The sequence below is a fragment of the Xyrauchen texanus genome, chromosome 38, assembly GCF_025860055.1.
Source record: "Xyrauchen texanus isolate HMW12.3.18 chromosome 38, RBS_HiC_50CHRs, whole genome shotgun sequence".
In the NCBI taxonomy this organism is placed as follows: domain Eukaryota; kingdom Metazoa; phylum Chordata; class Actinopteri; order Cypriniformes; family Catostomidae; genus Xyrauchen; species Xyrauchen texanus.
Window position 1 is genome coordinate 14,567,489 of NC_068313.1, and position 22,809 is coordinate 14,590,297.

The 22,809-nt window shown below is 37.0% G+C and overlaps 1 protein-coding gene across 2 annotated transcripts; it reads left to right on the plus strand.

Annotated features, from left to right (window-relative positions):
* The first annotated feature begins 173 nt into the window (after positions 1 to 173).
* Positions 174 to 22,248, plus strand: sars2 (seryl-tRNA synthetase 2, mitochondrial). 2 transcript variants are annotated; one of them, XM_052110428.1, is made up of 16 exons: positions 174 to 440; positions 558 to 653; positions 2,201 to 2,230; positions 2,407 to 2,547; positions 3,511 to 3,565; positions 3,841 to 3,904; positions 3,992 to 4,097; positions 4,208 to 4,255; positions 5,463 to 5,571; positions 5,919 to 5,964; positions 6,091 to 6,178; positions 6,335 to 6,447; positions 20,283 to 20,376; positions 20,587 to 20,679; positions 21,268 to 21,333; positions 21,612 to 22,248. In XM_052110428.1, exons 1-16 carry the CDS (start codon positions 174 to 176, stop codon positions 21,735 to 21,737), a joined length of 1,542 nt encoding a protein of 513 aa, XP_051966388.1. In that variant the 3' UTR covers positions 21,738 to 22,248. The 2 variants fall into 2 exon arrangements, 1 of the variants encoding a protein (XP_051966388.1); XR_007969034.1 differs by lacking the exons at positions 21,268 to 21,333; positions 21,612 to 22,248 and adding an exon at positions 19,958 to 20,089 and having other exon boundaries at positions 182 to 440; positions 20,587 to 20,634.
* The last annotated feature ends 561 nt before the right edge of the window (positions 22,249 to 22,809 follow it).

Consider the following 22,809-nt stretch of genomic DNA (forward strand, 5'->3'; position numbering starts at 1 on the left):
CAAGAATATATTATCAACATCTATCAAACTCGTATATAATAATAATAATAAAAAAAATAAAATATTAAAGTATAAAATGTATTAAAATATTTTTATTTTCAAGTCTGAATTTTTTTTATTTTAAAAATAAAGGATACATCCTCTCGGCTTCCGTACATTTAAACTGTATCAACATGGCGTCCTCTATGAGGGCAGCTACACGCTTTTCCTCCTTTTTTCTGATGACGTCTATTAGACAAAATATTAGCAGCGAATTTAAGTGGTCCTGTCGATCCTGCTCTACTCGACCGATCAGGAGTAGTCTCTATGAACATATACGGGAAGGATACAGCCACAAACCTGAGCTGGACATGCAGCGTGTGTGCGAGGACACGGACACAGTGGTTGCGGAGGTGGAGAATCGGAAAGGAGATATGCGGGCAGCTGACGTCGGGATTATAGTAAGATTCAACTTGTTATGACATTCCATGTGACAGCAAAGTTTGCGGCAATATTAATTGCATTGAGAATTGAGATTGTATATCGCTGCCAATCTGTGTGATGCAATGTCTTTGCAGGTCTCCGCCTGGAAGAAACTTCAGAAGCTGCAGAGAGAAATATCAGAACTGGAAGAAAGAAAGGATGTAATCAGTGCCAAAGTCCGCGCTCTTGTGGTAAGAGCACTGTAAGAAAAGGATAATTGACATAACAAATAAGGCTGTCCGAGGTAATAAAAAGGAGAAATCTGAGAAAAACAAATCTAGTTTCAAACACTAGTGTCAAATTTGCAGAAATGTCCAGAATAAATATAAAAATGTAATAGATATTTATAAAATTACTTAAAAAGTTTAATGATGTAACCATAGAAAGCCAAGTAAAGGGCATTACAATACTTTCTTGCACCTTGCATGAGACTTAAGCATTATATATTTGTATTTTCAAGAAGTTGGTGATTACTCCATATGACCTAAATAAAATATGCCTTTTCATAAAATTTCAAAATTGATAGAATTTTGGTTGCACCAAATGACTTTGGGTTGGTGGATAATTTTTTTTTTTTCAAATATTAAATAATTATTTTAAATTAAATTTATTATAAATGTTTTGAAACAAAAAAATGTGACAAAGTAGTAATAATAAAGATAATAAAAAGAAATGCATACTGAGAAAAGGTTGTTATTCAGTACTTTTTTTGTACCGTCTCCGAAAGGTTACACCACGTGATATTTTTTACTTTTAAGGCCCAGAAAAAAATATCAAAAGGACTTTGAACTTAGTATTTGAAAACATGTTAATCATAGAAGATGAGTATTAAAGTAGTTGTTTTGTGTGAATTGCATTTTTTATATATTTTTAGTAACTTAATAGATCCAGAAAACAAATTAGCATCCCGTAATATTTTTCTTTTCGGATTTTTTCCCCCAAATTTGGTCCTCATGGTGGCGTAGTGACTCGCCTCAATCCAGGTGGCGGAGGACGAATCTCAGCTGCCTCCGCGTCTGAGACCGTCAATCTGCACATCTTATCACGTGGCTTGTTGAGTGCGTTACTGAGGAGACATAGCACGTGTGGAGGCTTCAAGCTATTTTCCACAGCATCCACACACAACTCGCCAGCCGCCCCAGCGAGAGCGAACCACATTATAGCGACCAGGAGGAGGTTACCCCATGTGACTCTAACTTCCCTAGCAACCAGGCCAATTTGGATGGTTAGGAGACCTGGCTGGAGTCACTCAGCACACTCTGGGATTCGAACTTGCAAACTCCAGGGGTGGTAGCATCCCATCATTGGCCCATAACACATATTTACATATTGAGGAATAATACTGGAGTCAAGACTACATGTGGATAGTTGACAGTGCCACTGACAAAATTGTCCTTCAGCTACATGCTACACTTAATCTAAAACAATTTTAAACATTTTCTGTTTCTTGCTTAATTATTATACATACAGTTATGTCCTAATATTATTTAAAAGCTTAAAGGTTAGTAACAACTATGAAAACTTGGTGACCACTAACAGCACCTGAAATATACTCTTCAATTATACATGCAATATACATATAAATTGTAAACCTTGATGTTAGAAGGAAAAGTTAAAGCTGTAAAGATGTTATTTGACAATTACACATGTGCCTAACAAAGTTGTGCTAGATTTTGTCACATGTTTTCTGCATGAAACTCTGGTGGTGTATATTTTTTTCACACTTCTTTTCTTACAGGATGAACATGACAAATCGACTTTATCTAATGTAAGTTTTAGCTTTCTTCGATTTGAGGAATCATCTGTTAGTTTTTTTTTAAAGAAATTAGTTATTTAAAATGAATTTTCCAATGAATGAAACGATCTTAAGTATAAATGTAGAGTTAAAATTTTTTTGTGAATATTTATATGATGATCTTTCTTTCCCTGCTTGGTGCTTGACAGCTTGTTGAATACAAGACTGCTAGAGAGGAAGGTAGAGCACTCAGAGAGAAGCTGAGTCAGTTGTATTTGCAAGAGAGTGAGCTGGAGAAAGAACATTATTGTCGTGCTCTAAGACTGCCCAACAGAACGCATCCAAGTGTGGTAAGTGAACACTCACATTTGAAAATATACTGAAATTTCATCATGGGAAAAGGGATAGTTCACCCACAAATGAAAATTCTCTCATAATTTACTCACCCTCATGCCATCTCAGATGTCTATGACTGTTTTCTGCAGATTTTTAGTAGAATTTCTCAGATCTGCAGGTTCATACAATGCGATTGAATGGTGACCAGAACTTTGAAGCTCCAAAAAGGACATAAAAGTAATCCACATGTCTCCAGTGGTTAAATCCATGTCTTCAGAAGTGATATGATAGGTGTAGGTGAGAAACAGATCAATATTTAAGTCCTTTTTTACTATAAATCTCCACTTTCACATTCTTCATCTTTTGTTTTTGGCTATTCACATTGCATATTGCAGGGAGGAAAATGTATAGTAAAAAAGGACTTTAATGTTGATCTGTTTCTCACCCACACCATCATATCACTTCAGAAGATATGTATTTAACCACTGGAGTTGTATGGATTAATATTATGCTGCCATTGTGCTTTTTGGAGCTTAAAAGTTTTGGTCTCCATTTACTTGCATTGTATGTACCTAAAAATCTTTCAAATCTTTGTACTCAGCAGAAAAAAAAAGTAACTCATTTGGGATGGCATGAGTGTGAGGAAAAGGAGAGATTTTTCAGCAATTATCCCTTTAATATTCACAATAATATTATGTATTTCTAGTAAATAATTGAACAATATCACCTCATAAGAAATGGCAATCCATTACTTCTAACTGGACATTAAATCCAAAACAAGAAAGCATAAAATGCGTACTGAAAACATGCAGGATCGGGAGATAGATGTACTCATTAATGTACACCAAGTGTATGCTGCAATGCATTGGCTTATTAAAATCTTAATAGACTCTCAATGTTTTAATCTTTGTAAAATCAGGAAAACCAAAATGTGCTTATAACACAGGGATGTAATATTTTTTTCTCTTTTCTCGAAGCCCATAGGAGATGAGAGCCAGGCAAAGATGGTTGAATTGGTTGGAGAGAAACGAGGTAAATTAAATCTAATAAACCCAAAAGTCATTTAAAAGTCTCCTTTAATCTGGTTTGTTAAAAATACATTTTGAAGCTTGGTTAGAATCCGCAATCACCACTCGCTCTTTACCTTAGGAGTCCTCATTTAATAAAGTTTGCAGCAACTTTGTTCAATAAGTGGTGTAACTTATTTCTTTTAAAACTATGAAAATGTATTGCAAATTTGCCATTGAAGTGATGTGTTGCCTGAGATTTTTTTGTAATATGGTCATAGTTTTATGTGTCCACCATAGAATTTGATTTCAAACCTAAAGGCCACCTGGAAATTGGAGAGGGTCTTGACATCATAAGACAAAGGTAAGATGTTTTCTTTCTCTCTTTTGTCTTAATTAAATTCTCTATTTCATTATATTTGTGTTTTTGTTTTTGTCTTTTCCCTCTTAGACGGCTTGCCCATGTGTCAGGGCACAGATCATATTATTTGAGAGGGGAAGGGGCTAGACTTCAGTTAGCCTTGCAAAATTTTGTAATGGATCTTCTTCAGAGAAGGGTTTGTATGTTTTTCCATTCATCCATCTGCTTAAAACAAATCACTTTTACTGTTTCTTCCTGAAAGTTCAGTGCATTAATGCTTTATTCTGAATTTGTATAATTCTACAGGGCTTTATTCCCATGGTTGTCCCTGATATATTAAAAGGAGTGGTTTTTGTGAGTACATTTAAAACTGCTATACATGTTGATAATGTCATGTAACTTGCACTTTAAGTTCCAATATGTATACAAATATTTATATAATGCTACTTCCACTTTTTACCGAGATCTACATTCAGTGAACTTTGACAACTTTTCTTGCTCTCTATCACAATTGCTCATTTTTTTAGTAGCTCATTTGTTATTGTTACCTTTAATTTGGAATGGCTTTCTTCTTTAGAGTGTTAAACTTTTAAAACTGGTTAAAAGTGGGCATAATTCAACCAAATTATTAATGATCCTCATTATATCAACATCAATGCTCTGTCAAAAAGTGGTTGTAGTTGTGTAATCTAAAATCATTTATTCTGGATGTTGCTGATACAGCAGTTTATTAAGATTCTTAAAGGAATAGTTACATCAAAATGAAAATGCTCTTATCATTTACTCACGCTCATGCGATCCCAGATGTCCATTGTGTATGACTTTCTTCTGCTGAACACAAATTATGATTTTTAGAAAATTATCTCAGCTCTGTTGGTCTATTCAATGCAAATTTGAAGCTCCAAAAGCTCAAAGTCAGTGTAATGGGAGCCAGCTGATAGATAGCTGTGCAATGTGTATAAAACTCACTTTCCTGACCTCAAGAGGTGCACTAGTGACTGACGTTAGGGGCTGTAGACTTAAGGAGCCAAGGAGTTGTTGGCGCACCCAAATTTATAGTAAAAAAGGACTTAAATGTTTATCTGTTTCTCACCCACACCTAACATATCTCTTCTGAAGACATGGATAAAACCACTGTTGTCATATGGATTACTTCTATGTTGACTTTATTTGCTTTTCGGAACTTCAAAGGCATAATGTTAGAGACTGACAGCCACCGTCACCATTCACTTCAAATGTATGAAAAACAAAATGCAAGGAAAGTGAATAGTGATTGTATATAGTGACAGAATGTTACATCCTGTAACATTCTGCCTGACATCCTCTTTGTGTTTCACAGATAAAAAGTAATATGTATTTGGAATTGACATAAGAGCGAGTAAACCATGACATCATTTTCATTTTTTGGTGAACTGTCCTTAATCGAAAGATGTCTTCTAAAATCTTACAAAACTACCTTATTTAATGATGGTATAAGCTGTTTAACAACCGAATAGCAAACCTTGTGTAGTACCCTGTGAAGAAACTTTGATATGGTGGTATTGTTTTATCTTTCGTTCAGGAGGGTTGTGGGATGCAGCCTCATGCTCATAAATCGCAGGTGTATTCTCTGGACCCTACTCGCTTTCCTGACCTTAATCTTGCTGGTACAGGAGAAGTGGGAGTGGCAGGTGAGAAACGACATTGACTTCTGATGCTATGTTAACTAAAAAAAGGTATATAATACTGCCATAAGCACTGTAAATATTATTTCATTGATTTTAAAATAAGTAGTACTTATAAATTATATAACATATTCTTTTTATACTTGTATTGAGCAGTATAATCCAATTGTAATAAGTTAATGCTGTTTAATTTCAAATTTAGTACAAAAAATTATACTTATAGTCTAACATATGCTGTCCAAGGTAAATATGGGAAATTTAGGGCTTTTCAAAAATAAAAAATAAAAAGAATTCATGATAACCAATATATTGATGATGAGGAAATAACTTTTTCTTTGAATTTTACCCTCCAGGTTATTTCATGGATCATGCTGTACATTTGAAAGATGTACCTGTCAGGTATGAAAAGTCCCTAAATGAATGATTGTTTGTTGTTTGGTTGGTTGGTTGATTAACTGTTTGAATGATTGATGCATTCATAAAATGTTATTCAACGTAAGAAACTTTTTTTATTTAACATTTTAGGACAGTGTGTAGTAGCACATGCTATCGAGCAGAAACGGATACTGGTAGAGAGCCCTGGGGGCTTTACAGAGTTCACCATTTTAACAAGGTAATCAGAAAACGGGTGGCAACATCGGTGTAAATATTTATTCATACAGTACATGAAAATAATGCATGACGAATAAAAATCACCGTAATAAATATAATTGTGCTTTGAACATGTATGTCTTGTACACTTTTATTTACTTTGTTCACATTCGTGCAGGTCGAAATGTTTGGTGTAACTTCAAATGAGACGGGAGAGGAGAGTTCCAAGTTGTTGGATGAATTTGTCACATTACAGAAGGAGATTTTCTCTTCCCTGAAGCTTCATTACAGGTATGACTAGCCATTTTTTTTAAAGCACCAATGTGACACATTTGTAATATTGAAAACATTAAAACCTCAGTATAAGTATGTCTTTCAACAGAAAACATAGTGTTATATTTTGTCACGTTAATGTATTTTTTTTTATTTTAATAGAAACTTTTTTAATAGTAGAGACTTACAATTTTGTAATGAAATTAAGTAGATTATTATCCAGTTTTATTTAACTGGTTTTTGAGGCCTACTCACACCAATACCTTGAATCGAAACAATACATTCCTATAGACATATTTACAACTGGGGTGAAAATGAGTTCTGTTTAATACATTTTCTTTTCTTTCTTTCTTTTTTTTTCTTCAAAAAAGACATTTCAGATTACAATAGACAGAGAAAGCATAAAAACTGGCCCTGAAGTTTTATTTCTGTGTTTGTTTCTCTGTTTCTCATCCCTTTCTCTTTTTGGGATGAAAAATGATTATTCTTAGTTTTCTTGCTTATCTGTCCTTGATTAAGTTTTGCATATGTTTATCTTTATTACTGTTTTTTTCTGCACTGCTACATTGTTTTCTGTAGCATGCTTCATTTCTGCTGTTTTGGCAGTTTTAATTGGTGGTTCTTATTAACTACTGTTTTACAGTTTTTCTTTATAAATAGTTTTGTCTGGCCTAGTGTTGTCACGGTACCAAAATTGCAGTAGTCGGTACCAATACCAGTGAAATCACATGGTACTCGATACCATTTTCGGTACCAAAGCAAAACACAAAAACAGGTTACTGAACAACACTCTTTTATTAACAAAGTTAACAAATTAACAGCTGAACTAAGAACAAAACTACAATTGAGCAACACTTCAAGTTAAATATCAAATTTTTTAATTTTAACAAAACTGAACAATGTATGCTTAAGTATTTTTGAACACTTATATAAGATTTGCTTCAACTTTTACTAAGTTTTTAGCCAAGTACTAAAAAAAAACTAAATAAACAAGCGCACAATAGAATGAATAAAAATTTTATTCACAATAAGCAAATGCACATTGAAATATATAATGATTCAATCTCGTTCTAATCTAGCTGCATTAAGCGTCTGCGCTCGTGGGATGAGGCAGAGTCTCTCTCAGCAATCTTTCAATCTCTACCCCTTAGATCGGGACATTCGCGCAACTCCTACAAGAGGCAACGACCACATACAGAAATGCCAGTTTCTGAGTTTATAGTTATTAACATGAGCTGCTTCTGTATTATTTGAACTTTAATAAAGCTATTACACATTTAAGATGTAACGCATGTTTCCTTTAAAGATCTCCGGCTCCACTTATTCCACAACAAGAATGAGATCAAACGACTATTAGACAACCAAAAACGTTCTCGACAATTTTTTTATTTTCAACGTTGCCGATAATGTCGACTATTCGTTTCAGCCCTAATGCAAATGATAATATGTTTTTAAACTCCCCTGCTTTTATTTGCTTGAATAAATCCGGGTGTCTGTCTTTCAGGTGCTTTATTAAGTTTGATGTGTTTCCTCCTTTCATCATAAAATTGTGAAAGCAGCGTTTACAAATAGGTTTTTGCTGATCTATGATGTTTCCCTTTTCTCCCAAGTGCTTCAGCATCTTAACATTAAGCATACCATCCTGAAAGACAGCGAGCACTGGATTGCTTACTGCCTTGAACTTGAACGACAATTGGGAAGAAGGAATTCCCTGGTTCATTTTTGCTTCTCTTGTTGTGGTACAAGAGTCGCTTGGATTTAGATTCCATGTGTGGTCCATTGACTGTGTTAAAAGAGCAATGGCTGTGTGACCCAAAACCCCACTCAAAATGAACTGTAACCCCCTAGTCTTCAGTGGCGTTAGGGGCTTTGGGCGACTTTAAACGCCAAACTCATGAACAATTAGCACTGACCCAATTTAACAGATCAGCCACAAGTGAACTGACGTGTACCCCCACTCCGAATAACCACAAGGAAGGTGTTACGTACCCAGTTGTGTTCTCAATTGTTATTGTGTTTTCCTATATTTTAACGGTTGTGCTGCCCTCTAGTGGCGTGCAGGCGTTTTCCTTTTTCAAGGAAAACTCAACATGCACTGCGTGCACAATTAATAGACAAATTGTTTTCCTCAGGATTTATTTTATTGTTGAACAAACACAAAGCTCTCAGTAAATCCAAAATGTTATTGAACCTCAAACCTGAATATTTAACAAAGGAAAAGTGAGTTTGGTCTTTCTCAGGGGAATATATAAGTATGCACAATTATTAGGTAACCATTAGTGTGCGCAATTATTAAGCAACTAAACTACAAAAATTGAAGTGCAAAAACTACTATTTCGCACAACTCAATTGTGCAATAAAGAAGTAACACAAAATGACAATTAGACACACTTTTGGCCTTTCAAAAATATTCGGTGATTCTTAATAATTCTTCTTTTCAGTAAGTGCTATGAGCCTTCCATCCATGGAATCAGTTTCTTGATTTGCTCTCAATCAGCTTTCACTGAAGCAGCAACCACAGCCTCACAAATGCTGTTCAAAGAGGTGTTTTGTCTTCACTCACTGTAAATCTCACATTTGAGAAGGGCTCACGAGTTCTCAATAGGATTTAAGTCAGGTGAGGAAAGGGGCCAAGTCATTATTTGGGCATCTTTGAGGCCCTTGCTGTGCAGTGGAGTACTTGGATGCATGTGATGGAGCATTGTCCTGCATAAAGATCATGGCCTTCTTGAATGCTGAGGACTTCTTCCTGTACCACTGCTTGAAGAATGTACTTTCCAGAAATTGGCAGTAGGTTTGGGTATGGAGTTTTAGTCCATCTTTAACTCAAAAAGGTCCACCTACCTCATCCTTAATGATAGCAGCCCATACCAGTACCCGTCCTACACCTTGCTGGTGCCTAACTTGAAGTGGTGCCCTGTGACCATTAGTGATCCAGCCACAGCCCATCCATCTGGTCCATCAAGAGTCACTCTCTTCATCTGTCCATAAAACATTTGAAATATCCGTCTTCAGGTATTTCTTTGCTCAATCTTCAACTTGTGAATCTTATTCAGTAGTGGTCGTGTTTGACTTCTTTGAGCTTGGCCATGTCTCTGAGCACTTGACACCTTGTACTTCTGGACTCTCCAGGTAGGTTGCAGTTCTGGAATATGGAACCACTGGAGGATAACGTGTTCCTGGTAGCTTCACGTTTAATTATTCTCAAGTCTTTTGCAGTTGATTTGTACCTTTTCTTCTCCATGCATTTTTTTTGTGCCACAGTTGACTATTCGCAACAAAATGATTGTCCGCTGGTCACGCATCAATAGTTTAGCTATTTCAAGAGTGTTGCATCCGTCTGAAAGGAATTTTACTATTTGTAACTTTTCGGTGTCAGTTAAATCCTTTTTTTTGGCCCATTTTACCTGAGGTAATGAAGCTGCCTAATAATTATGCACACCTTGATATAAGGTGTCACTTTCACCACACCCTCCCTCATTACTCATAGATACCACCTGAAAATGATTGAAGCCAATAAGCATTCAAGTTTATGTGGTTTTGAGTTGGAAAATTTTCATAGAAATAATGATAAGATGAGAATACTCGCTTGCCTAATAATTGTGCACGCAGTGGAAGTCTGATTTGGCAGTTTTATGAATGTACACTTTCATAATCGATCGTCGTGGAAATTAATAATTAATTGATTAATTGTTAACATTAATATTGCAAAATGCACAAGGAGGACTCCAAATAAGAGGTGCATGTAGCCTATTGTTTAATTATAATTGAAATTAATACACTTAAGAAATGCAAGTATTGGCATTTTCCTCAGCAATATTCTTAGTTCAGTGTATTTATATATATTTAGGCTATGTTCAGTTCGAATTTGGGAATTGTTGAAATACTGTTAATGAATTACTGTTTGTAGTAACTTCTATTTTAACAGGGTTCCCACGAGTCCTGGATAACATGGAATTTTTCAATGCCGTTTTCCAGTCATGGAAAAGTAATGGAAAATTAGAAAAATTCCTATTTGTCCTGGAAAATATTAATATAACATTTGACTGTTGTTAGCACAGTTTCCGTTACAAGCACAAAAACATGGTAATGATCTGATTCTAAATATGAGTGAAATACACATTTGTATCCGTTTTTTTTTTTTTTTCACTGCTGTTGGCTGCGCATTGTGAAACAACATCAGCAGTTAATTGCACTTACACCCTCACGATTGGTTACAATCTCGTGCTTTGCTTCAGTGGCAAATGCAAAGTAAGAAGTGGCATTTGTGAAACTTCTCATTCATAAACAAACTGAATGACCGACCGACTGAACGAGAGGGGATGTTGTTCATTTACTTCAGCATCGGCATGTCTACCTTGTTCATCATGGAGAGAAAAGGACAGAAGAGCTATTCATATGTAAAAGTGACTGATGTTTCTGCACGTTGAGGGGATATCACATGACTTGTGTCAGTGCTGCCGAATACATTGAAGTCTATGAAGTGATGCGTCAGCACAACCTTGGCTCCAACTTCACACGAAGTGTTTTTTCACACACGTTTTGCTTCACAAATGATGTCTTTGAGAGTACAAAGCTACATTCAATATTTTAAAATGATTGAAATTAATGGAGATGTTGAACGTCTCATAATTTCCCTCTTCGTCCTTCCGACGTACCATCCCCTTTGAAGTCAGTGCATTCGCAGCATTCTCTGACGCAGCATAAACTCTAGTCAGTGTGTAGGCCCCCTAATGTGGAGGACAAAACGCCTCTTGATGCTGGTGTTTAGCGGAGCTTTGATGCCTCGACTCAACTCATGTGAAATGCACTTTACAATGATGAAGGGACATCATTGAAACTAAAAATGATTATGCTATTATTGTTGTCTTTTCTGATAAGTCGTGTTCAGCAGTTTACAATACTGTAGGAAAATGATACAGTGCATCTGCTTTGTTTTTATAATGCTTAAACATTCTACTGAAGTCAGTAGATTTGACATGCAAATTTTAATAATGTAGAAGGTAAGGATGTTATTGATGCTCATTATTATTAGACTATTATTGTTGTCTTTTGGCTCTAAAGTCATGCTTCCGTTCACAAACTGAATGGAAATTATAGATATGCTTTGTTCTTATAATGCTTAAATAATATAAAGTCTATTGGCAGATTTCTGTCATGAACATTTCAAATGATTCAATGATTCCCTCATAGCACATAAGACTCTCATTCATTGCCACTTAGTTGCATCTCCAGAAGGGGTCACTAAACTAATCAATTTACACTATGTAACACAATTTTTGTTCCTGGGAAAATTTTCACAATTTTTGTTCCTGATTGCTTATGCCTCAAAAGTATTGAAAATGGCTATTATTCCCCACAAACTTTGCTTTTGTGACCAGGACAATGATATTTTGAAATTCACCTATTTCCTTTTCGTTCACAAAGTCAGAAAAAAACAACACACAAATCCAAGTGATAAAGTAATACAACAATGACTACAAACGATTTAGAAGTTAGTAGTTTTTCGAGATTTACGATTATACTGTAAATCACTTTCACAAATCAGCCCCCAAATGTAGTCTCCCATCATGTTCTCATTATACATATTGTACTTGGTAGCTGCGTTCAAAGTTCAGTATATACTGATGGAAGCGCTCACCTTGCTCCCCCGAGTACGCTCCCATGTTCTGCTTTAATTTATCAAGATGAGCATCAAGGATATGGACTTTGAGGGACATCCAACAGCCCATTGTGCCGTAGTTCTTCACCAGATTCTCAGGTAACGAGCTGAGATTAGGAGCACACTCTTAAAGGGAGTGCTCCTAATCTCATTTTGTTACCTATATAAAAGTCACCTGTTCACAGAAGCAATCAATCAATCAGATTCCAAACTCTCCACCATGGCCAAGACCAAAGAGCTGTCCAAGGATGTCAGGGACAAGATTGTAGATCTACACAAGGCTGGAATTGGCTACAAGACGGGAGGATCTTGTCAATGATCTCAAGGCAGCTGGGACAATAGTCACCAAGAAAACAATTGGTAACACACTACGCCGTGAAGGACTGAAATCCTGCAGCGCCCGCAAGGTCCCCCTGCTCAAGAAAGCACATGTACAGGCCCGCCTGAAGTTTGCCAATGAACATCTGAATGATTAAGAGGAGAACTGGGTGAAAGAGTTGTGGTCAGATGAGAACAAAATCGAGCTCTTTGGCATCAACTCAACTCACCATGTTTGGAGGAGGATGAATGCTGCCTATGACCCCAAGAACACCATCCCCACCATCAAACATGGAGGTGGAAACATTATGCTTTTGGGGTGTTTTTCTGCTAAGGGGACAGGACAACTTCACCGCATCAAAGGGATGATGGACGGGGCCATGTACTGTCAAATCTTGGGTGAGAACCTCCTTCCCTCAGCCAGGGCATTGAAAATGGGTCGTGGATGGGTATTCCAGCATGACAATGACCTAAAACACACAGCCAAGTCAACAAAAGAGTGGCTCAAGAAGAAGCACATTAAGGTCCTGGAGTGGCCTAGCCAGTCTCCAGACCTTAATCCCATAGAAAATCTGTGGAGGGAGCTGAAGGTTCGATTTGCCAAACATCAGCCTCGAAACCTTAATGACTTGGAGAAGATCTGCAAAGAGGAGTGGGACAAAATCCCTCCTGAGATGTGTGCAAACCTGGTGGCCAACTACAAGAAAATTCTGACCTCTGTGATTGCCAACATGGGTTTTGCCACCAAGTACTAAGTCATGTTTTGCAGAGGGGTCGAATACTTATTTCCCTCATTAAAATGCAATTCAATTTATAACATTTTTGACATGCGTTTTTCTGGATTTTGTTGTTGTTATTCTGTCTCTCACTGTTCAAATTAACCTACCATTAAAATTACAGACTTATTCTATAAAAAAAATAACCCCAGAAAACATGTCTGTGGATTAGTGATTGTCTCAACTGTTTGGACCCTCATGAGTTTGTATCTCTGTGAGTTATAAACTTAAGGCAATGATGACAGTCGGACCACTGATTTTATAAAAATAAAAAAAAATTCACACTGGGTTCGTAGCATGATGATTTGACCGAGTCAGCTTATTCCGCAGTTATAACATGTAGTATGCAGAAAACATGGAATATAGTCATAAAAATGGCATTAGCAATAAACTGCAGAATGTCATGGAATATGACAATGTATTTAGATGAAAATTAATGTTTGAATGTACGTTTAAAATTGTGATCTGTCTTAGTTTGATAATTAATCTAAAGTGTATGATTTAATTGAATAAATAAATAATCTGCAAGTGATGCACGCTTCAAAATGAATGTGTAGAGCCGGCCGCTCATACACTGAAAACAAATCATCATGAAAATCATGTGTACGTGTGTGTGAGATGACAGAGACACTCTGATGTGCACATACATACTATGTATTTATTTTATTAAATTACTGTTTTACGGGGATTAATAATCAAACTATGCCATGGAGCATACTGCTTACATACTGTGTTTTTGCTTAAATATTACACTTGTTGGGCGCATAAAATGTCCTGGAAATGCCCTGGAAAATTGTGGCTTGAAAAGAGTGGGAACCCTGCTAAAGATATGTAATTTGTGTTTGAGTTCATTAAAACTTCACATTGTGGTTCATGGGATATTTAGGATCTTTGGACTTTTTTATTAGACATTAAGTCAAATTATTGCATACTGTGTAAACACAGTACATAACATAGGCTACCGCTTCTCTGGTTCTGTGATCCGTGCGTTGGCACTTCTGTGAACCGGATAATGACATGCAGAGTGCAGGTGCCCTCTAGCTGCGGATGACTGTATAGAGAGCCTCTATATAGCCTTATCAATATCTGCTGTCATGATTACTGAATGCAGTTTTCATTAAATTAATTAATCGACAATCGATAAGCTTAATCAATTAAATTATTAATGAAAATGAATGCATTTTCGATTAATCATTAACACCCCTACATCATACAGATCGAGTAGTCATGAGTTATAACGTTTTAAATATCTCCATTCGTAAAATAGAAAAGAATATTCGTTTCACATTTAAACTATAGTATCTTTAGCCACATTGCTCTGTGAGGATTATTTCAAGATCTGTTTATTGTGATGCATTGTGTTTGGGCTTTTTTTTTAATTGCTGTGCTGTAAGTACTAGGGCTGGGGGGAAAAATGGATTGTTACAAATTGCTATTCTTGGGGGGGCCTGGGTAGCTCAGCAAGTGAAGACACTGACTACCACACCTGGAGTCGCAAGTTTGAATCCAGGGCGTGCTGAGTGACTTCAGTCAGGCTTCCTAAGCAACCAATTGGCCTGGTTGCTAGGGTGGGTAGAGTCATGTTGGGTTAACGTCCTTGTGGTCGCTATAATGTGGTTCTTTTTTGTAATTAAAATGTTTTATTGATTCAAAGAAAATAACACAACAGTGAAAAACGCAACATATACACACCGAATAAACATTTAACTTTTAACCCCCAAAGAGCACCCCCGTGGTCACATAAAATAACACACACACACAAACAATAAAATATATAATAAATATGCATAATTGAACTAAACGTCTCTCCTCATCCCTTCCCCTAGAGCCCCCCCAAAACCGCAAATACCTACCCCACTTCCTGAAAAACATGTCCCCCAGCCTTCCATCTTTCATTTTAATGACATTAACCTTCCCAATCATTGATAAATGTAATGAAGCCCATCTGTCCACATCGCTCAAATCTTTTAAAGGGTCAAAATGAACTCTTAACTAAATCAGACAAATTAGCTATTTGACAAATAATAAAATATCATCTGCTTAAAGCAAAAGCTTATGTGCCATACCTCCCACCACCACCCCTGGAAAATCATCCTACTTATCGCGGCTGCTAATGGTAATGGCAAGACAGAACAATAACGGGGAAAGAGGTCAACCCTGCCGAGTGCCCCTATCCAGAGTAAAATAATCTGAAATTAATCAATTTGTTTGTACTGCTGCTACAGGGTGTCTATAAAGTAACTTAATTCATCCAATAATAGTACTCCTGAACCTATTAATTTCCAAAATCTTAAAAAGATAATCCTATTCTACCTTATCAAACTCCTTTTTGGCCTACTGACCAATATCATTCGCTACTGACCACATGATATTGATGAAACGCCTAATGTTATCAGATGAGCTATGGCCCTGAATAAACCCCACCTGATCTATATGTATAAGATGTCATAACTTAATTGATTAGCCAAAATGTTTGGCAATTTTTACATCTAGCTGGATCACTGAAATTGGATGGTAACTTTTGCACTCGCTTGGATCTTTGTCCTTTTAAAGAATCCGACTGATCGGGGCTTGTGTCATGTCAAAAGCTTCCCTGCTTTGTCCCCCAGCTCAAAGTATGACTGTCTTGCCCTGAATAGCCAAAACTATACCTTCTGCAACAAAATAGTATTATATCTGTATATTAATCATATCAATTCTCTGAGGAGACAACATTAACATTTAACATTTATGCATTTGGCAGACGCTTTTATCCAAAGCGACTTACAGTGCACTTATTACAGGGACAAACCCCCTGGAGCAAACTGGAGTTAAGTGCCTTACTCAAGGACACAATGGTGGTGGCTGTGGGGCTTGAACCAGCATCCTTCTGATTACCAGTTATGGTGCTTGGACCACTACACCACCACCCAAGTCATGCTCACAGAGGGTAATGAGGACCAGTTGGTCTCTATATAGACATTGATTTCAGTCTCTAACATTTGTTGGAATTTGGGATTTTTTTAAAAGAGATACACAAAAGCACCAAATATCTGACCTTTCTCAATATGTTGCAACACCTGTAATCTCAACAGGGTGTTATCTGAAACTAAGATGTTTCCAATTGAGCAATCAACAACAGATGAAATGAGGGACTTGGATATAAAAATAAAACAATCTATTCTAGAATAAATCTTATGAACTAATGAAAAAAATATATAATCCCTACCAGATGGGTTCAAAAGTCTCCAAATAGCTGTAAGACCAAGATTTTTACACATCCTGTGAAGTGTCACTGTTGCTCTTGGGGGCTTACACACTTTTGCTTCACTATGATCAAGGACCGGGTCCATCAATAGATTAAAGTTTCCTCCCAATATTATATTATGAGGGGTGCCAGTGGCTTGCAACATCCCTTCAAGAACTATAAAAAAAAACCCTGATCATCAGCATTAGGTGTGTAAATATTGGCCAAAATCAGACTTTGCCCCTGAATTTCTCCTAACAGCAATGACCCTTCCTTATTTATCTTTGCTCCATTTAAGACATTTGAATTGTTGAAATGTTTATTTATCAATATAATGACTCCCGTACTCCTATCCGAGCCAGCACTAAAGAAAACATATCCACCCCATATCTTACCAAATTTTTCAGCTTCCTGCGGGGAAAGATGTGTTTCTTGAAGAAACCCATTCACATTCCATGTGGAGAGAGATGACCTACTCCTATTAATATTTGACATATCAATAAAATAAAAAAAATAGTGTGTCAAAAACAGGATAAAAGTCAAACCTGCGCATTAACCCCACGCACGACAGCGGCAACCGCCGTCATTCCATCTAAACTCAAAAGGTCCACCTTTATGTAAGGTATGCCTTCGAGAGCCTCCGCCGATCTTCCATTGATGTAAGAGTTTCTTACATTCCTTGAACCGATTGCATTTCTGTCTTGTTGCAAAGTCCGAAAACAAGAAAATATTGTGATTCTTCCAAGAAAGCTTTCCTTTTCTCCTCGCCTTGCGCAACACATGATCTTTATCGGATTATCTTAGAAATTTGGCCAGAATTGATCAGGGCCTGTCTCCATCACCAGATCTGCGAGCCGGGACTCTGTGAGCTCGCTTAATTTCCAGTTTGTGGCCTGTTATGTCGAGCAGACTCTGGAAGAGCTCGTCAAGGAATTTCACCATATCGCATCCCTCCTTATGCTCCGGAATTCCAACAATCAGAATGTTATTCCTTTTGACTCAAAATGTTTTTAAATTCCAGTTTTTCCAAAATGTGTTCCAAGTCTGTTTTGGACATGGGCAGATTAGCGAATAACTCCCTTTCCGATGACTCCAGATAATCGATTCGACGTGCCTTCCAAATCGAGTCCCCGGTCCGCAGGCCCTCCAGAGGTCTCAGCATGAACACGTAAGTGTCTTTTAATCGAGTCTGAGGATATTGACTTCTTTGCCATGTTTACCTCAAAGAGCAAGTATGTAACACTGGGTGTATTGAATCTCACCGGATTATAACATGAAAATAATTAAACTTGTGAAGTGCGCAGAGCTGTTGCTCACACATCTGCTCCTCACGTAGCGTCACAGGTCTCATCCTATAATGTGGTTGTTTCTCTTGGTGGGGTACATGGTGAGTTGTGTGTGGATGCCGCAGGGAATTGCATGAGCCTCCACATGCGCTAGGTCTCCACGGTAACGTGCTCAACAAGCCATGCGCTCAACAAGCCAGTCCTTTTTAAGCCATGCGCTCAACAAGCCAGTCCTTTAATGAACTGCTACTACAGCCATCAAAGCGCTGTTTGCTCACTGTTGGACGTCAAAATCCTCTGCTGTGATCAATGTTCATATTATGCATAATCCTAAAGTTTATTTGAGAGGTGTTGTGAAAAGTTTTTGATTGAAGTCTCTCTGCAGATTCTATCTGACACATTGTTTAATAAATAGTTTAGCTGTAAAAAAGATGATCAAACTGTTGGATGGTGAAAACCACATGTCGCGCCCCCGCAATATTTCTAATCTAACAGCTAGGGTATTATTCATGCACAGTGGTGGGTGATTTTGCACAGTTACCTGCTACTGTCAAAAAGAAATTCTGTTAGACACAAAGATGCATGCTTGAGGAAACACACCTGATTATATTTTGAAGAACAGATGAAAGAATTGCCATCGATGTATATGTTTGATTTGCTTTTTTGTTCAGAATGTAATTTGCTCTTTGGCACTAACACACGCTTGTTCATGTCTCGCGGAACACGCGCAAATTGTGAGTTCTCACTTTTTTTTTCTGTCAGTCATCTGGGAGCAGTTTGTAAGAATAGTGCTGACTATGAGAACACTGCATAGGATCTCAGACGTTCTCAGGATGCATATGCAAATAACATGCAACGACATTGGAGTTTTGCACATCCCTACCTTTTACCTGCAAGTTATAGCCTACTGTATATTACAGAGTGATACAATTGTCATTTCAGACACAACCGTTCTTGTAAGACATTTCTATCTGAGAAAAAGGGAGTTCAAGTTTATTTGTATCTTTTTAAGATATCGTATCAAAACATCAAATCGCAATACTTACAGAATTGCAATATCGCAATATATGTCGAATTGAATATAGTTATATCGAAATATAGTTGCAATATCGAATCTGAATTTCTGTGTTAATTCCGAGCCCTAGTAAATAACGATGTGCTATTTTCCATATTCTATTTGTTTCATGAATTAAGCGAAAATTATGGTCTTCAAATAACATGCGTTTTTTGCCACATTTCCTTTATTGCTTCATGAAACAAACACAATATGGGAAATGGCATGTTGTTACTTACAGCAGATAATCCCGACTGAAACCATCCCGAAAAAACATTAGGGGCAGAGATGTTTAAATAATCCTTCCAGAGCGACATGAGCTTGGCTCTTACTGTCTGACATGCTGTGTGTGCACAAGCACTGTAGCTTAAGACTGCCCTAGTCCCTGCCTGAAGAGAGAAGACACAGGCATTCAGAGATTCTTAGCCGCAAGCAAATAAACCATAATTTATCTGCAAAAATATCAGCAGTATTTCCATTATTGGACAGAAATGTCTGGCCTGTCTGTCTGTGTATGTATGCAGGTATGGTATTGTATGGTATGTATGTATGTATTTACTTACTTACCAAGATCAGTCTTGTACAGCCAGGGGGAGTATTTCCGCTCTGACAGCCAAGCTTGATCAAAACCTGTCTTCCAGTGGTTGCTGGAGTTTTGCTGCTTTCAGGGGCAAGGCGGCAGCACTTGGACTCTCTTCTGTACTTTGAATCAGAGCAGGAGAGCTACTCCGTCTGCTACTCGCAGGAGAGCGAGTGTTGCCATCTTCACCACCTTGGGAGCATTTAAAAAATGCAGATATTTTTGTCTGCTTTTCAGGTGGGGTGGACCTCCGCCGTGCACGATACATAGAGCAGAGGAGAATTGTAAATGCACGACCATGTAGAGACAGAAATTGCATGCCGTTGTGTAAATAAGATAAATAACATAAGGGCTATTTCATTTGTTTAATAAAAGAACAATGTATAGACCTGTTCTATAGGAAAGGTAACCTTAAATTCTGTTGTGATCTGGCGCTATATAGAAAATTTAATTAACTTGACCTTCAAGGGAGGCCCCCCCTAATATAATGGCAGGGGAAACGCTGCATTAATTTTATCCCAAATACTTACAATTCTGTGGAATTACACTTATTGTCAATTCTATTTTCAGGACTGGATTCTATTTATGGATTTATTTTTATTACATCTGCATTGTGAAAATCATAGGGCTCTACATTTAGTGACCGTGCTGAACTGGCATGATGGGGAAAGGGACAGTTCCATCAAATGGCCTGAAACCCTCATACAGTAGCTCTGGGCCAGCAGTCCATCCTTATTGTTGAGCCCTGAAATCTACAGGTATATTGACCGATAGGTTGTATCTTGCATTGAAGATTGTGAATGACTGAGTGTTCTTGTTTTTTTGTTCTTGATGTGAATAGACCTTGGACAGCAATTTGTGAGCTTTTTTATTTCTTGTTGTGAAAAGGTCTGTAGTCTTGAGAATCATGAATGTTGCAATACTGTACTCAAACAAGCATTTCCACCATAGAGTCTTGGATATGCCCACTCAAGAACTGGGGCCCCCTGCCTTTAGAAAGTATGATATTGAGGCATGGATGCCAGGCCGTGGCAGCTTTGGAGAGGTTGGAACTATTTTAAAACAAAAAGTCAAGAGTCAGCATAATTAATTGTTTATTATTATTATTGTATATTGTATTTATTGTTATAAATTGTATTTATCTTTGTACTTTATACTATATTATATGAATTTACTATTTTAATTTGTTTTAAATGATAACAAAGGAAATAAGGGTCTACGTTTAAGTCCATGTGTTGAATATGCTCTATGTCAGCTTTCCAGTGCCTCAAACTGCACAGACTACCAGAGCCGGCGCCTTAATATTCTCTATGAGGGAAATGATGGAAACCTGACATATGCACATACAGTAAGTGGCTAACATGCTAGTTTAATTTTTTTTCTCCCCCTTTTCTCCCAATTTGGCATGTCCATTTCCCAATGTGCTTTTTAATTCCTCATGGTTGCGTAATGATTCGCCTCAATCCGGGTGGCGGAGAACGTACTGTCTCCATGTCTGAGACAGTCAGTTTGCAAATCACGTGGCTTGTTGAGCGTGTTGCACGGAGACATGGCACATGTGGAGACTTCACACCATCCACTGCGGCATCCACGCTCAACTCGCCACCAAGAACAAACCACATTATAGTGATCACAAGGAGGTTACCCCATGTGACTCTAATCTCCCTAGCAACCAGGCCAATTTGGTTCCACTGGAGTCACTCAGCACGCCCTCGGATTAAAACTAGCGAACTCCAGGGTTGGTAGCCAGCATCTTTACCACTGTATGGTGATCCACATGTTTATAAAGGATACCTGCAATGTGTCTGCTCTTTGACATTTTTTACCAAATAAAGTATTTGGTATTTTAAATTATAAAAAAAGTCTACTTAAGATAATGAAGAACAGCAGAAGCATTGTTGTGTAGAAATCTATAACACATTTTTTTTTATTTAAGGTAAATGCAACAGCTTGTGCTATTCCCCGTACCATTATTGCCATTTTGGAGACACACCAAAATAAGGTAGAATTTAATCTGAACTACTCACTGCTTGCATTATGAAAATGTATAATCAACTCACTCAATGTCAAATTACAGTGTAATTAAAACTTTGTTTTATTCAAAGCTTGCATGAAACACTTCTGAAACCTTTAAAATAAAACCAATCTATTTAAAATGAAATGTATTTATTTACTCTTGCAATAGTGTTAATTAGTTCGAGCAGACCTTTTTTTTGCAATTCTTGCATATTTTTTTCCACAGGCATATTAATTTGATCATTGTTCTTTTTATTTCACTAGGAGGGGACAGTTTGGGTTCCTGAAGTCCTGCAGACCTACCTCGGGTTGGAAGTGATAGAAAAACCTAAATACACCCCTCTTAAATATATTGGACCAAACCAACCCAAGCGGCATACCTCAAAATAAACTCTGAAATAGTATATCAGACTAAAGTGAAGTACTATTTTAGCTGTATTCTCAACACTGAGTGCAATGTAAATATGTGTTTGTTATAAAGTTTCTCAGTCCAAATGATCAAGATTAATTTAATTTAAATGTATGAAATTTTCAGTAAAATGTCGTCAGTGACAAGTCTGAATTTCCTGTGACTTCACGGACTAAACTTCTGCCTTTTTTTCCTGTCTGGGTGTAATTTAAAACCAGGTGTTGTCATTGCTGCTGCCACAAAAAAAAAAAAACCCAGAAAACTGGATTTCTATGTAGTATTTATCATAATAAAACATTTAATGATGATAATGTTGTTCCTGTTGCAGTGTAAGGTCAGGAGTTTGATTCCCAGGGAATACACAAACTCATTAAATAAACTTATAAAAGCATCTGCCAAATGCATAAATGTAAATTATGTTGAAAACATTTTTTTATCTAAAAGGCTAAGTATTTAAGATGACTATTTGCTCTCTTTACTAAATTTGTGCAAAGCTGAAATGCCTCTATAGATGCCTCTCCGTATATGCATGATTGTAAGCATTTAGTACCAGGCCAGCTGTAAAAGACTACTTAAAATGTTTGTCAGACACCATTTAATGGACTCCCTTTTGTGAAAATGGGCTACTAAATGAAGTATAAATCATCTTCCCCATTCTTAGGTTTGATAGATTATTTGAGGGCGTTTCATTTCTTTGTCTTAAGAGAAGGCTGGGATCAGCAGTACTAATACAGACACTAGGGATTCTCTGCTTGAGAGCTGCATCAACTGCCACTGATATATGTCCTGTGCAGATATTCGGTCCATGTGCATTTAAACATGGTTCATATGATGTTCACTACTTAAAGCAAATAGTTCAGACAACATTTTTCATTATTTTCTCACCTTAATGTCAGTCCAAACCTATTTTCTTTTAAATAACCTCAGGGTTTACTTTCATAACTGTAAGTGCTGTAACAATTATGACCGTTACAGTGCGACTCCACTGTAACATCAGATTGGATAATCTTACCAGCGCAGTAGGGACTCTTATTATCGTGGGAATTAACATTT

Excerpts from the sequence above, each read along its gene's own strand:
- sars2 (XM_052110428.1), top strand. The coding sequence starts at position 174 with ATGGCGTCCTCTATGAGGGCAGCTACACGCTTTTCCTCCTTTTTTCTG. Across the intron at positions 3,905-3,991 it reads CTTGACATCATAAGACAAAG|ACGGCTTGCCCATGTGTCAG; the intron begins GTAAGATGTTTT and ends TTTCCCTCTTAG. Across the intron at positions 5,965-6,090 it reads TTGAAAGATGTACCTGTCAG|GACAGTGTGTAGTAGCACAT; the intron begins GTATGAAAAGTC and ends TTAACATTTTAG.